At 37.4% G+C, this 16,609-nt stretch overlaps 1 protein-coding gene across 2 annotated transcripts in view; it reads right to left on the bottom strand.

Moving 5' to 3' along the window:
- The window catches only part of LOC109437996 (contactin-associated protein-like 3), a 193,858-nt gene that overhangs the window by 11,666 nt on the left and 165,583 nt on the right, over positions 1 to 16,609 (bottom strand). For both annotated transcript variants that reach the window (XM_019717553.3, XM_019717554.3), the window contains exons 17-21: positions 15,332 to 15,550; positions 13,253 to 13,492; positions 11,520 to 11,750; positions 10,172 to 10,305; positions 9,295 to 9,382 (exon numbers count right to left, since the gene is read on the bottom strand). In XM_019717553.3, coding sequence (XP_019573112.3) covers positions 9,295 to 9,382; positions 10,172 to 10,305; positions 11,520 to 11,750; positions 13,253 to 13,492; positions 15,332 to 15,550 — 912 coding nt within the window. The remainder of the gene's footprint in view (positions 1 to 9,294; positions 9,383 to 10,171; positions 10,306 to 11,519; positions 11,751 to 13,252; positions 13,493 to 15,331; positions 15,551 to 16,609) is intronic.

Raw genomic sequence — 16,609 nt, 5'->3', positions numbered from 1 at the left:
GCTAATGCCAAAATAATTATTTTTTCATTGTAATAACTTCTGTCTGGAAAGTTTGGAAGATTTTTCTCTGTAGTTTTGTAATTCAGGAATTTTCCTAGATGTGTGTCTTTCCTTGTCAGAATTGATGAGTCCTTTCAATCTGCAAATTTTCCTTTAGTTCAGAGAAACTGCCTTTTTAAAAAAAGTACACAATTATTGTCTTGGCTTCTAATTGTTTTTCTGGATCTCCAATTATTCACGTTAGATATCTGAAAGCTAAATTCCAAATAACTCTTATTTTCTCTCCTAATTTCTATCTTTGTCTTTTTGCTCTGTAGTTAGATATTTCACCTACATAATATTCCAGGCTAATATTTAAGGATAATCAGTGATGATTCTTTCCTTTAGACCGCTCAGAGAAATTTTGAAAAATCATATTTAATTCCGTGTGTGTGTGTGTGTGTGTGTGTGTGTGTATGTGTGTGTCTTTATTCAAATCTCCTTGAGTGCCAAGTTTCATCCTAGTTGTTCTATCTTCTTCAATACTGTTGTTTCCTCGAAGAATAGTCTTCATGGCCATGAAGCAACATAATGTTTAGTAAAGAGCGGGCTAAAAACCAAGGATACACTTCACTTCCACTGCAATTTTGAGTAGAACCCCTAAATCATTTCAGATAAAAACAGAATTAATCAGTTTTTTCCTCTTAAAAATGTCTATGGTAAGAAATCTTGACAGCACAATCAAATTTCCAACCATTTAGGACATAAGCATTCTCAATTATTTCAGGTGTTGGGGAGCATTGCCCTTAAAATATAGCAGCAAGTTGTATAGGTGAGATTTCTGCTTTTGTGAGGAGTGGGTGTTGTAGCAGAAGGCCCAGCATGAAAAGGAAGTGCCAAAGAACAGTGGGCAGTGCTTCTGAAATGCACTCGCAGTGAGCACCAGAGCAGGAGGAACAGGAGGCGGAGTGTTTCCAAGGTGTGCTGAGGCTCTCAGTGCACCCAAATTCACGAAACACAGCGGATGCTTGTAGAATAGCAAGAAGCAGTGAAAAACATCAAAAAAGTTAAATATGTGTATAATCCGAACTGAATACTGACTGCTTAAAACAACAGCAATACTAATGGCTTGTGGAAAAAATAACGTGTGAAAGTAAAATGAGAGGTGTAATCAAACAACATGGTGAATGATTAAATTTTTTAAAAAGTGGCAGTAAAAGACACATTGCCATTAATCCCCCTCAAAATACTCTCCCTCGCTTCGAACACACTTATCCCATCATTCTTGCCACTTTCTGAAGCAGTTCTGGAAGTCCTCTTTCGCGAGTGTCTTTAGTTGCACTGTCTTGGATGCCTCCATGTCCTGAATCATTTTGACTTTGGGAAGAGCCAGATGTCACACGGTGCCAGATCCGATGACTAAGCTGGGTGAGGACACACCATAATGTTTTTATTTGACAGAAATTGCCATATACCAGAAGCAATGTATGACACAGAGCATTGTCATGATGGAGGATAACTTACGGCACCCTTTAAAACACACCTTCTCTCAACCATAACTCACATCCGATTGACTACATTGAACAAGTTGAGACTTGTCACACACTGTTACTAAGGTTTGATGTGCTGCCTCCCATGTTGAAGATCCCTGCCTTTCTGTTGGATGGCACTCAGCAGCAGAGTTTACGGTATTTTGTGATCACAATGGAAAAACCTCCATGTCACACATCACTTCTGGTATATAGCAATTTTTTGTCAAATAAAAACATTACAGTGTGTCCTCATCCACCTTATTCACCGGATCTGGCACTGTGCAACTTCTGGCTCTTCCCCAAAGGCAAAATGATTCAGGACATGGAGGCAGCCATGACAGCTCAACTAAAGACACTCACGAAACAGGACTTCCAGAACTGCTTCAAAAAGTGGCAAGAATGATGGAATAAGTGTGTTTAGAGTGATGGAGTATTTTGAGGGGATTAATGGCAATGTGTCTTTTACTGTAATAATTTTTGAAATTTAAACATTCATTGTATTGTTTGATCACACCTTGTACATGACAACAATGGCAAAAAGTGTGGGAGAAGAAATAAAATGGAAATGTTTTCAGGTTCTTACATAGTTTGGGAAGTGTAAATTAAAAGTAGTATGTAATAAATCAAGGTTTCATAATGTAATCTTAGAAGTAACTGATAAAAAATAATATAAGGAGGTACAACTATAAAAGGAATACAGGGTATGGACAGCCCAAACTGGAAACACCCAGATGCGTGTCAGCATGAGAATAAACCAACTGTGGTATATTCGTGCAATAAAAGCGGACACAACAAAGAAAACAAATGAACCACTGTTACATTCAACAGCATGGACAAATGTTAAAAGTATTTTGATAAATGAAAGCAGCTAGACTGAATTATCGAACTGCTATTTATTTTGGAGTTGATAAAACAGAGTGAATTTCATTTATGCTAAATAAATGACAATTAGAAAATACTAGACAGATCTTTTCAGTCCGTCTTTTTAACAATTCAGGGTTGGAGGGACCTGATTTTTAGAATCAGAAAGAAGTGAATTATTCCCTGTTCCCCGCCACCCCTTCCCATCACATCAAAGTATCTCCGGAACTTGGACCAATACGTGGGAAGAAATCAGAGATGAGATCAGACACCAGGCTCCTTTAACCAGCACTGCCAGCAGGTACTTACTGGAAGAATAGTCTTCAGTAAATAATATCAACTCTTCCTGCAATGACATGTGAACAGTCTCTGCCACCTTTCACATGGCAAGGCAATACTGTCAGAATCCAACATGTTTGCTGCTCCTAGCACATTAGCTCTTTTCAAAATTGTGACAAGGCTTGTCCAGCCTCCTCTTGATATGCTCTCATTCCATCTCAGTGGTCCTGAACCCTGGGCCCTTCCAGTTCTCTCCTCTCTCTCTTCCATCAAATCCTGTTTTTGAATAAACTCATTCACACTTTAGAATAAATGTCAGATAATGGCTCATTGATCCAACTCTCCCAAGTGCATGTGAAGAAAAGGCATCATCAAAAGAAATAAATCTGTATTGGATTTTTTTTATTATTGAAATATAAGTCACATACCATAAAATGCACCTTAAAGTGTACAATTCTGTGGGGTTTTAGTATATTCACAAAGTTGTAAAACCATTACCAGTATCTAACTGCAGAATATTTTTATCACTCCAACACAAACTCTGTACACATAGTGGTCACTTTCCACTCCTACCTCCCCTACCCCTATACTCAACACCTGGCGAATCTAAACTACTTTCTATTTCTGTGGACTTGCCTATTCTGGACTCTTCATATAAAGAAATCATACAGTATGTGGCCTTTTGTGTTTTTATTTCATTTAGCACAATTTTTTCAAAGTTCACCCATGTTGTAGCACATATCAGTATTTGATTACTTTTTTAGGCTAATACTCCATTATATACCACTTTATTCTTTGGTTGATGGGACACTGGGGTTATTCCCACTTTTTGGTTATTATGAATATTTCTATGAAGATTTATGTATACTTTTTGTATGTGGACATATACTTTCAAATTCCTTGGGTATATACCTGGGAGTGGAATTGCTGGGTCACATCGTAATTCTATGCTTCACATTTTAAGGAACTGCCAAACTTTTTCTACAGTGGCTGCACTGCGTTCATTCATCAAAATATTTTTAACATTTGTCCATGCTGTTTTATATTCCCCAGCAGTGCACAAGAATTTCAATTTCTCCATGTCCTTGACAACACTTGTTACTGTCTTTCTGATTATAGCCATCCTATTGCCTGTGAAATGGTGTCTTGTAGTTTTGATTTGCATTTCCTGATGACTAATGATTTTGAGCATCTTTCATGTTGGCCATTTGTATATCCTCTTTGAAGAAATTCAGATTCTTTGACCATTTTTAAATCAGGTTATCTTTTTGTTGTTTAATTTTAAGGGTTCTTGATGCATTCTGTACAAAATTTCCTTATCGGATTTATGCTTTGCAAATATTTTTCCTTGTGTCGGTTGTCTTTTCAAAAGTTTTTAATTTTGATGAGGCCCAGTTTATCTGCCTTTTTCTTTCTTTGCTTGTGCTTTTGAAGAACCATTATTTAATGGAAGGCTTTTGAAAATGTTTATATAAAACTGTTGCCTAATCCAAGGTCACAAAGACTTAACAACTGTGTTTTGCTCAAAGAGTTTTATACTTTTATCTCCTCTATTTAGGTCTAGCATCATTTTGAGTTAATTTTTATACATGATGTTAGGTAGGGGTCCAATATCACTTTTTAACTTGTGGATATTCATCCAGCTCCAGCACCATTTGTTGAAAAGACTATTCTTTCTTCATTGAATGGTCCTGGCATCAATGTCAAAAATCAATTGACCATACATAATATAGTTTTATTTCTTGATTCTCAAGTCTATTCCATTGATCATTATCTGTATCCCCATGCCAATGCTACACAGTCTTGATTACTATGGCTTTGTACTAAATTTTGAAGTCAGGAAGGGTGAGACCTCTACCTTCATTCTTCTTTTCAAGATTGTTTTGGTTATTTGGAGCATCTTGCATTTCCATATGGATTTTAGGATCAACTTGTCAATTTCTGCAAAAAAGCCTATTTGGATTTTGACAGGAATTGCACTGAATCTATACATCAACTTGGGAAATATTGCTATCTTAGCAATATTACATTTTTCAATCAGTGAACATGAATGTCTTTCCATTTATGTAAGTCTTCCATAATTCCTTCCAACGTTCTGTAGTTTATTTAAGATTTTTATTAAAAATAAAGCTAACATACAACATAATACCAGTTTCAGGGGTACACCACAGTTACTCAACATTTATGTACCTAAAGAAGTGATCACCGTAAGTCCAGCAACCATCTGACACCGTATCATGCTATCACAATATTATTGATTATATTTCCCATGCTGTACATTACATCTCCATGACTTATTTGTTGTTTTGTAGTTGTTAGTATACATTTGCACTTCTTCTGCTAAAGTTATTCCTAAGTATGTTATTCTTTTTGATGCTATTGTAAATGGAATTTCATTTCATTTCATTTTTGTGTTTTTCATTACTAGTGTATGGAAATACATTTTTGTATATTGATCTTGTATCTTTGCCAAACCTGTTTATGAACTCTAACAGCGTTTTTCATGGATTCCTTGCAAGATCATATCCTCTAGTAATAGCGATAATTTTACTTCTTCCTTTTTAATCTGGATAGTTTTTACTCTATTTCTTGCTCAATAGCCCTGGTGCAAACCTGCACTACAGTCTTGAGCAAAAGTGATGTGAATGGACATCCTCATCTTGTTCCTGATCTTAGGTGGGAAGACTTGCATGTTTTCACCATTAAGTGTGATGTTAGCTGTGGGCTTTTTGTAGATGTCCTTTTTCATGTGAGGAAGTTCCCTTCATTCCTAGTTTGTTCAGTGTTTTTATTATGAAAATGTGTTGGATTTTTTCAAATGCCTTTTCTGTGTCTATTGAGGTAATCATGTGGTTTTTGCCTTTACAGTGGTACCTCAGTTTTCTAATGTAATCCGTTCTGGAAGACCTTTCGAGTTCTGAAATGTTGGAAAACAGCTGACAGCTAGGCCTCAGGATCTTGCACTCAGCAGAAGCCATGTGACATATTCGACTTCCGAGGTGTGTTCGAAAACGGAAGCATTCACCTCCAGGTTTACAGCGTTCGTAAACCGAAATGTTTGTCAATGGAGACGTTAGAAAACCACTGTATTCTATTAATATAGTATATTACATTGATTAACTTTTGTATGTTGAACGAACCTTAAATTCCTAGGATACATCCTAGTTGGTCATGGTGTATAATAATTATATGCTTTTGGATTAGACTTGCTAATATTTTGTTGAGGATTTTTGCATCTATATACATATTCCTGTAATTGTACAAACTCTTTGTGTCTTTCTGCTCTGTAACTTTTCTTCTAAATGAGACAAATTCATAGGCAGAGCATAGAAAGATTAACATATGTCACATAAGGCAATGCAGTTTTTAATACTGAAACTCATGCAGACCTCAGTAGGTAATTTCCACAAATTATTTATTACCTAATTCTCAAGCTCCACTTGAACATACAATCCTTCAGGAGATTTCCTTTTCTCACACAGAAAATTGACCTATTAAGGTTTGTCTGCATGACTATGTTGATTTGAACTATATACAGCTCATTGTGTATAGTTTACCTCCCTAGGAGGAGGTAGAAAGACATATCTTTAGTCTGCACACTTCAAACAGTTTTTTGTTTTGTTTTGATATTTTGGGTTTTAAACAAATTTCTAATGCACAAAAAAACAAAGTCAATAGAATATCAATTATACAAAAGCTTTTAGAGAACTAAAACTTAGCAAACATGCTTGGGCACCTTACTGGGTTATATTTTAAAGCTCTCATACTTTAAGACTATAGGCCTCATCAGAGTCAATGCTAGATAGGAAATTAGAAATCTTAAGATTTATAATTAAGGTAAGAATATACTGAAGTTAGCTCATGCTAACTGGGAAAATTTAACCTCGTTGGTCATCATTCATAAGACCATTGAAGAATGGGAAGAACAGTGTGCTCATTAGAAGACAATCCTAAGCCATTTTTCCAAAGCACATTAGAGGAGGTATTAATAGTGATGGACTAGTTATAACCATTTTATTGTTTATATTCCCTATTATATTGCAAGTGCTTTGGAGGTAGGTACAGTACGTATTTTGCTGCTAGGCATTTGAAATGTCCAATGAAGTGTAAGTACTATTAGGGACCACCATTTTTTGAATGAATGGATAACTAGATGAGTCAAAATAGCTAGTAAGTACTGATTAACTTGCCATAGCTGGGGACAATCCTCTTTGGAAAATTAATGGCTCCTTTCTTAGCCAATCTGTTGGTCTATTTTACTATAAATTAATGAAAGGCAGTTCAGCTTATACTCTCCAAATATGAACACAAAACTAGTCTTCTTGTACAATTGATCTGGAAGTAGTGTGGAATTAATACAGGAGCCATCTTAAAATAAAGTTATGCAAAACATGAAAAGTTTTATTAGTCTTTGATCAAGATGAATACCTCTAGGTACAGATGAAATGAATAGTAATAATTTTATTAGACTAAATTGCTTCAGGCTCTAAACTTCATTGCTGAATTTCAACTTTAATTGTAGCCTCAGAGAGAGATGCTTTTGAATATATCAGTCTTCAAAAAAACATTAACATCTTGAATTCCACGCTATTGTCCTCCATATATTAACTTGTAGGACAATAAAATTTACATAATTAAATTATTATTCTACTTTTTTATTAATATGATCCCTTTCATATAATGAAGTCTATTTCTTATATCAGTTTCCATTATGTATTGCATATTTCTTTATAGATAATATATTTGAAGCTCAATTGTCTTTAAAAATAGTCCTTTGTCAATTTCACACTTCCTCATGGTAACTTTCTACCTTGTGTCACAGATGTTTATGAACATGCCTCCTCTCTCTCTCCTGTTAGATGGGCATCGAGGGCAGAAAGTTGTGTGTGTGTGTTTGTAGTATTTATTGACCATATCTGTCCTCATAGCTGGGAAGAGAGTACACACAGACATCTATTCTGGCAACCAAGAAGAGATCAGCTTTCTGGGAGAGAGAACCATCATTCCACTCACGACCGCACACCCTCCACAGAAGCACAGCTCTCAGGCTGGCACACCCGAGATGATCAACTACTCATTTTGCTCAACCCAGGATAGAAACCATCAGCCAGGGCAGAGAGTAGAGCTCAACGTCAGATAAAAGAAGGAGCAAATTCTTCTTCACTAGGATGTTATAAACAATTATAATATAGTTCAGCTGTCAGCCAAGGATGGTCTCCATCCACTGTTCTCTAAAACTCAATTTGGTCTGTGAAGTTTTAGGAATCTCATAACCTTCTCTATCTAAATGTATACTGTTCTTCGCATAGGTAAAAGTTGGGGAAGCAGTTTCTTTCAATTGTCTTTGTGGTTTTCTATACTATGCCACTGTTTTAAATAGAATTTAAATAGCAAAGAATTCTGCACCCTCCTAATGGCTTCATCTGCATCTTAAACAGCAGATGACCAGTTGAAACCTTTCCCTTGGGCTGAACCATGTAAATGTTACCCATTTGTTTTTACCACCCACAGAGCACCCTGGGGGAGCACTAGGATTTGTAAAATTTTCTCTGTCTGAAAAACACAAAGTTCTAATTTTATTGTTCATCATCTGTTTGAAAGATGTGATCGGTTTAGTAGTTACTATGCTTCTCTTTGAACATCCATTCATGTACCTTCTCTAACATTCTCAAGTTGGTAAATCTACATCTATTGATATATATACGTTAGAAAAAATGTGTGTGTGTGTGTGTATATGACAGAAGAAATGTGTGTGTGTGTGTATATATACATACATATATATATATATATATATATATATATATATATGATAGAAGAAATGACCAAAAGAATCAATGTATAGATGGCTGAATTGGTAACAAAGATTCTATCCATTATTTAGGGGAAAATAGAGCAGATGAGTGTCAAGTACCAGAGCAGGAATAATAAACACACCACATGATGATTTCCCCCTAAATAACATTTAAATATCAATGAAATGTGTAGTTTATATATGATCACAAAGAAAAGAAATACCTTCCAAGTTTTTATTTCAATTAATTCCTAGTGACAAGGGGAAAAATAAAGACATAAAAACTTTGATACTTAAATTGTAAAGTATGTTTTTACTTTGGTGCTTGTATGGAGAATGACTGGCAGCCATAAAGAATGTTTGGGTGACATTTAGGGCATGACTTTACAAGAGCAGCTCAGAGCAAGACCACATATCACCTCAGCCCAGGCCACATCCCAAAGCTGATTCATTTGCTTAAAGAAAATAGTCTCTTTATCTTTAAGATGCAAATCTAAGTTTTATCAGTAAGTAATTTCTGCATTTGACCTGATTAATATATAATTGATATCTTCTTTGATTTCCTCTTTTCTGAATTATTAGAGAAATGCCAAGTTTCATTATGAGTGATTGCCAAGTAAGAGGGTCAGCATGGAGGCATTTTTCAAGGATGGCTCATGCTCCGCAGACAGGCAGCACTTACTCATGCTTACATGTACACTCAGATAAGAGGACAGCTTCTGCCGGGACTGCCACTCACTGGGAAATCAGGAGTATGACAGGGAGCTGCTTTCAGCATGATGAATGCTTCCTGGTCTGCAACCTAACACTTCCCATTCATGTCATGTGGGAAACACTGTTTCTGCCACTTACCTAAAATCATCCCCAATGTAAGGGATTTGACAGCATTGAATTCTGTCCCCGACGACAGGATGACTTCTCTCCTTGCATTCTGGTTAACCTATTAAATGTCCCACGAGAAGCAAAAATCAAAATGGCAAACAATTTTGATGATCAGGGAATGGGAATCAGAGAGGGCCCAAAAAAAAAAAAAAAAAAAAAAAAAAAAAAGATAAAAATAACCCATATGTTCCTGCTATCACAAAGGTTAAAGGAGAAAACTTTTTATAAACAATTTTTATAATATCTCAAATTCCACTCCACCTATCCTTTTTCCTCAGATTGGTAAAATCCACAAAGAGATGCAATATGTTATTTTAAACCTTACAGCTTTGACTTATTTCAAAAGGTAACCTGTAACAGGAGCAGAAAATTTTATTATTCGTACAGATTCACTATATTAAAGGTTATTTTTTAAAAGCCAGGACAATGCATGATTTAAATACTCTGATGTTTTTAAAATGTATTCCCACTTTAAGCAAGATCTTATCTTTCTCCTGTACTTAAATTTCTGTAACATTTGTTATTTGTAATCCAATGGGAATTATCACTATGATAAACTAGACAGCACTTCCCTACCAAGTAAAATACCAATGAGCACAGCTGGGTATTTTAAATGGTCACAAACTAATAATAACTTTGATGGTCTCTTGCTAAACACACAAACATTGCTAAACAGAACAAAACATCTGACTACATTTTCTGTCCTAGCAAGACTTAGGAAAGGACAGGGCCAAATGTATATCTCTTTTGCGAGGATTTATTATTAAATTTCTGCGTTAGGTTTTACATTCTGATCTGAGCAGCACAATTTTGATTCCCGTCCCTGTTGCTGAACTCAGGCCCTTACCTCTACAGAGACCACTGCTGCTTCTCTGTCAATTGTCACCTGGTGAAGCTGCCCATCAGCCAGGCTTTTGACACCAAAGTTGAAAACATCAGGTTCTTGGCGTCTGTCTAATTTATACCTGATCTGCAAACTTCCTGAAAAAGAGAAATAACATTTTTAACTAAAATAGACTTCTGTAAAAGCTGTCCATGCAGCTTCCAACACACATTTTATTTTTATTACTTAATGCAATTTGAATCTATTGAGCATTTATTTGAGTGTACCCAGTCACTTTTCCTGGAATAGTGATTATTTATGTGCTATTCCAGGGCCAAATTCAGGATCCAATTACACTACTTTAAAATTCAACACCACAGGGTCTTCTTTTCAAAGTTCTTCCATTTCCTTAACTAAAGGAAAAAGTTTAAGTTAAGCATATGGAAACTCCAAACTAGGTTGTAAGTTAACTCATGTGGTATTCATATTATTAAATGCTAAAACCTCAAGCAATATTGCATTAACATTCTGTTTCTATAAGCATAACTTCTAATGTGACATTTCAATGCATTTTAATGTATTGCTGACATTTGTATAATCAAATTTTTTTACACAACCATAATTTTTCCCTAACATTATGCCATAATCAAAAAACGGAGAAAAGAGTGATTTTGCCACAATATCAAATCTCCCAATCTACACACTGCTCCCCTTCACAGGTGTGCCCTCTACCCTCCAACTCCCTTACTGCCTACAACAGAGGCAGTGGACTCAAAGACTGGAAAGCTTTTCCAGAAGTTAAGTTTGTCTCCTCACTGTCTGTGAGGAAGCTTAAAGTTTGGTTTTGTTCTGCAATTGGAAAAGGCTTAGAAAGTCCCAGTGGCCACAGATTGGGTGATTCTCATTCCACTTTCCTTTGTATGTAAATATGACACAAATGACTCTCATCCACTGATGAGGAAACAACAATCTAATGCATATGGATACTGGCTTTTAGATGGCTTAATGTACTTCTTTACTTCACTTAGGAAGAGGAAATATCTTCCATGTATAAAATGAGGTAATATATTTCAGAATGAACTGCAAGACTAATTTATTCACGTACAGAAGACCTTTCAGCAATAACAAGAAGCATAGCTGCAAATCAAATACATAAAATGATCAACCTTTTATGGGAGAAAAGCATCTTAATTTAGTCATTGAAATGTTAACTTTAGTGATAAAATTTGGGGTTATAAAGAAAGTAAAAGCACCCAAATAACATGAGAGGGTGTGCACTTGTTTCCTGGTTTGTAGCTTAGCACCGAAAGGGCCCATTCATGATGGTCCTAAGTGTTGAAGTCATTCTTGTTCTTACATTAAGGACACTCACCATTGGGGGCGAGGATGACTGACAGGTACTCCTCCTGGAAGGAGCTCACGTAGAGCAGTAAGCTGGGCGTCCCTGTCGTCCGGAAGCTCAGTGTGGCCGTTTCCCTGGTCAGTGTCAAGTCCTCAGGAAACAAGGCCACAAAGGAGCTGGAGTTCTGACTGTAGGTGTAGTTGTAATGTTCTTGAAAATTGTAGGTAACTGACGAGCCACTTCCAAAATACGCAGAAATTTCTGGAATGACACCCATTTTTGTTTGTTAGTATGGATGATAAGGGGCCACATACTAAACCTGACAAGCTCAGGGGATGCCTGCAAGGCAGGCCCTATAATCTCAGCGACCAAAACTAACCATATATATGATCTTAACATAAAAATTCCTAACTGAAAGCGGATCATGGCTGGTAGTCACGTCCTTGGCCTGTAACTTCCTTTACTGTAAGTGAGCCTGTCTATTGTCTTTTTGTAACCATCTTTACTGTAAGTGAGCCTGTCTATTGTCTTTTTGCACCTAAGGTGACATGCCCTTGGAAAGTCAGTCATCCCCTTTTCCGGACCCCTCAGGACACAACCCACCTCACCAGAGCAGGAAACTACAGAATCCCTCATTGTTGTTCTTGTCCCAATTACCATCTCTATGTGCTGTAAAATGCTATTAACTATCCTGTACCCACCAATGTAAAAGAAGCATCTGTCTCTCCATTTTACCTTTCATCCAATCCCAGAGATTTCTCAGCTTTGCTTTTTCCCACCCTCTTAATAATATACCACTGATTGATTTTGTGTAACCCTCCTTATGTCTCCTTCTTTGATTCTAATGTATAAAATAAGCTGCGAAACTGCCATTTTCAGAAGCGTTTTCTTATCCATTGAGATTTTGCTTCCCAGCAACTGTCAGTTTGGCTCAAATCAACTCATTAAACTGCTCTGCAGTTTTGGGCGTGTCTTACATCAACATTGCAATATACTGGGGCTGCCAAACAAATGTATACAGGTGGACACTTTGGTCAACATTGCTCAAGCAGTAGTTCGCCATAATCAGGAGTGCCTGGACACTTACGTAACCACTTTGAGCACCGCTTGTAATTGCAGAAGTCAAACGTGACTTGTATCATCTTTTGCTATTGGTATATATCGAGTATTACGATTTTAATAGTTTTTTTTTCCCTCTCTTAAAACATGTATACATTTTTTGGCAGCCTCTGTATAAGTGCAAGGGTTTTGCTTTATGTATATTTAAAGAATATTTCTAATCCTTAAATAACTCAAGAGAGAAATAACAGCATGCTTTGCTGTTGTTTTCTTTTTAATTTATAAGTTATAACATTAAAAAAAGTATGGGTAAAAAGATGACTAACCCCCCCACTTCCATCACCCAGGATTCAGTAAAAAGATTATTGCTCCCCAAATGCTCATCTTAGATTTATATAAAATCAGATGTCCAGCGCACATGTATAGTTAAAGGTATTGTTCTCCTCAGGGCGTTTGTTGCACAGAGGTCCTTTGAGAAATCCAGAGAGGACTGACACCACATCTATTAATAACAGAGGCGGTTACCGACTTCTCAAGCATAGAACCATACCTCCTCCCCAGTTAGGCAGAGGGATTTGAGACAGAAACAATCAATTCTGTTTCAGCTAGCACGGAGAATCACCATATCCTTCCTTTACAGGAACGATCTTCATAGTCTTTAAGACCGGCATCATTTCCCTGTAACACTCCTCAGTCACACTCACCATTCTCACAGAACGGCCCATCATAGGCAGAGAAGGCACAGTCACAAGAAACACCTCTGCGTTTCTCTCTACAGCTCCCTCCATTGCGACACAAGTGTCCATAGCTGCTGCAGTGTCCTGGGCACCCTGGCTCCACTCCGGGTGTCATCGTGGCTCTTTCTTCCAAATCCAAAGCCAGCCCGTTCAATTGCAGGGCCCGAATGCATCCCAGGAAGCCTCTCTGTCTGGTTGCTGTCCCACCTACAAGGGAAACATTGCAAAAGCAAACGCAGTCCTGGACTCTAACTCTAGATTTCCTCTCTATGTCAAATGGAGGCCACATAGATAATGTCCAAAAAGTAATGTGTTACAAGTTTTATGAACAAATAGAATTTTGAAAACATAGGCTGTGATCAAATATTAAGACTCATCGAATGACACTGACTAAACATTAACAAAAATATTGTTTTAAGTTGAACTTGGTAAATATTTATTCTAAAAATATTTCAAGTTATATTTCAAAAGATTTTTCCACTCATTGTTTTATAAAGAACAAATTAAAGATCACCAATGATTTTTAAAGTTTAAATCTAAAATCAATGATATGTATAATAATGGTTATATAATTGAAAATCTTTGCAATATAAAATATTCATATTTAATATATAATGTATATTATACATTTGCATATATGTGTAATACTAATTCTTACTTAGAAGAGCTCTCAATAATACAGCTGTGAAAAGGAATTGAAGAGGGAGCAAAGAAAGAGAAGCTAGAAGGGGGAAACCAAAATCTAAGACCTCAAGGCTTCCTAACTCCATCCTGTTGGCTCTGAAGTAAGGTGGTGTGACATTAACTGAATAATACATACCTCTCTCTATTTCTATCATGTCTCATGGGAGCCTATTCTCAAATACGGGAGCATAGCAGTCACCTAGAGTACAAGCTGAAAACAGGTTTGGGGCTTATCCCCAGGGATTAGGTCTCTGTGGGCCTGGAGTAGATACCGCAAATCTGAATTTTCAATTAACTTCTTAGGCTTTTGAAACATTATCCTCGTGGGGATGCTGATTCTAGGTAGATTTTCATGCAAATTTTGTGCCTAGAAACTACATTAATTCATGCTCAGGATTATATATCAGAAAACAAAATTGTTTAATTTGATCGTCAGTTTGATGACGTGAAGTGATGCCTTGACTCAGAACTAGCAGCTGCTTGGAGATGAGTTTTATGGATATTGTGGGTATCCTAAGGCAAAGCAGACTGTTAATTTGTGATTTATATCAATTTTTAATTGGACTGTGTCCTTATTTACTTTAAAACACATGAGAAATCGCCAAGTGAGAATTACTTCCTTAATCTGTTTCGTTTCCAAATTGAAATACAGTTGTCTGGAAAGTAATGTAGCAAACATATTTCTTCTCCCTTTGGGAAAAATAAGCAATAATGAAAAATAAGCAAGTAGATTAAAGGGAAGCCTTCCACTAACTAGAGCTTTAGTCTTTACAGAATGGGCTGTGAGGGTAAAGAGCCAGCCGGGCTCTGAATATGACATTTGCAGTGAGAGAGCAGAGGAGGGGGCAGGGCTGAGTGCAGCCAGGCTCTGGGCTGAGTCTTGTTGTGCAGACACAGGGGGCTGCCTCTGCTGACCTGGTTTCCTATGGTCTATTGTTAAGGGACACAGAAGATTCTGTCCCAATTACAAAGCCAGTTCTTTAACTGCACTGAGAAGTGAAATGGGAAAAATGACTAAACATTGCTAACTGTTTTGTAAATAGTATTGATAAGACGTAACTGAAACAAACACAAATCATCTGCGGTATTGAGTGCAAGCTCGGCAATCTGTCCAACATGGGTCTGGATTCCTCTTTCATTTCAGTTTCTGTGGGCAAGTCACTGATCTCTCTGAGCCTCCACTATCTTATCTATAAATTGGGTACAGTAATCAATGGAAAGAAATACTAAATACTGAGCTCTTGGTACATGTGCTGACTGAGTAGTTGACTGCACTTGCTATCATGACCGCTTTTATAGTTACGATTTCTCTCTGTCCATCTCTGACTCAGTACAGCCTGGCTACAGGACAACAAGACTCACCCACAAAGAGCTGGCTGTTGAGCTGTAAGTGGGTGTGCCCATCAGCAGGCGCAGACTGGGTCTTGCTCGGGAGCTGATCCACTTGAAGCGACGCTTCTTTGACGTTCCTCTCTGCCCTCACATGGTGCCACCGATTGTCGTTAAAGGGCCTGGGAGACTGCACTGTGACCTCACAAGGCCCATTCCCCACATCAAAGGAAAAGGTCACTTCTGCAGGAGCTTGAAACAGAGATACAAAAATTGCTCAAATTAATTCACAGGGGAGAAAATTTAGTCCCGAGTAGACATGAGAAAAGCACCATGACATGCTCCTTAAGAAAGCATGTTGTGACAGTGTGTAGGGAAGATATTGAAGAAAATTTGCCTTCATTGTTTGATGTTAACTTTTGTCTATTAGCTTTTGTTTGTTACTGCATGTGAGGTGATGGTTAGCTTAGGGTTAAAAGAAGTCTGTGCTGTGATTGGGGGTTGAGTAAATTCCCCCTTTGGTCTCATTCTCCCGAGTAGGGGAGATACGAGATGATGTTGCTTTCTGTCTGTTTCGCCTGCATCAGCAGATGAAGTAAAGTAGTAGTTAAGTTATATCAGGACGACGTGACAGGCATATTGCCAGGCTTTGGAAGTCCTTGGGCTGATGGTCTCAAGCAGGAACAGTAGATATTGCTTGTCCGGATCAACTAGCCCTTCGGCTGGATAAGCAATATTCTTGTCACAGTAACTGGCAGACCCTCCCGGAACTGGCCATTCCCAGAGGGGGAGGCAGTAACAAGGAGCTTGGCTCTAAGGTACACCTGAAAAAGTGCATAAGACAGACTTCAGGTGACATAGGGATTGATTGATTGCTGTCTCAAGAGATTGCTATTCAGAAGATTTACTATTTTCAGGACTGCTTTTCAGGAGTGGATTCTTTCAGAGTAAGAGATAGTCACCTGCTCAACGGACAATAAAGGCTTCTTTTGTTGTTAAGTTATCATCATTCTAGCATCTTTAGAAACCTATACGCAGCTTGCAGCTTGCAGCATCAAAAGATGCCCTAATTTCCTGGAACAACACCACCAACAACAAAAACAACAGCAGTAACATTCTTGGGAACTAGCAAGCAGCAGTGGGAGACATCTTAGCTTTCCCAGCTGCTGACCTGGCAAGGTTTTGATTCCTCACTGTTCCAGTGTTGTTTTTCCTATGGTTTGGTGAGCTTTGGGCATCTACTGTAATAGTTGCTCTCCTATAGAGTTTATTACTGCTTTTGTATACTCCTTATTGATGTTACATGTGTAT

This window comes from Rhinolophus sinicus, chromosome 16 (assembly GCF_057876585.1).
Source record: "Rhinolophus sinicus isolate RSI-liver-muscle chromosome 16, RSI-T2T, whole genome shotgun sequence".
Classification (NCBI taxonomy): domain Eukaryota; kingdom Metazoa; phylum Chordata; class Mammalia; order Chiroptera; family Rhinolophidae; genus Rhinolophus; species Rhinolophus sinicus.
The sequence above is the reverse complement of the archived record's forward strand: the minus strand, read 5'-3'. Positions and strand labels throughout refer to the sequence as shown.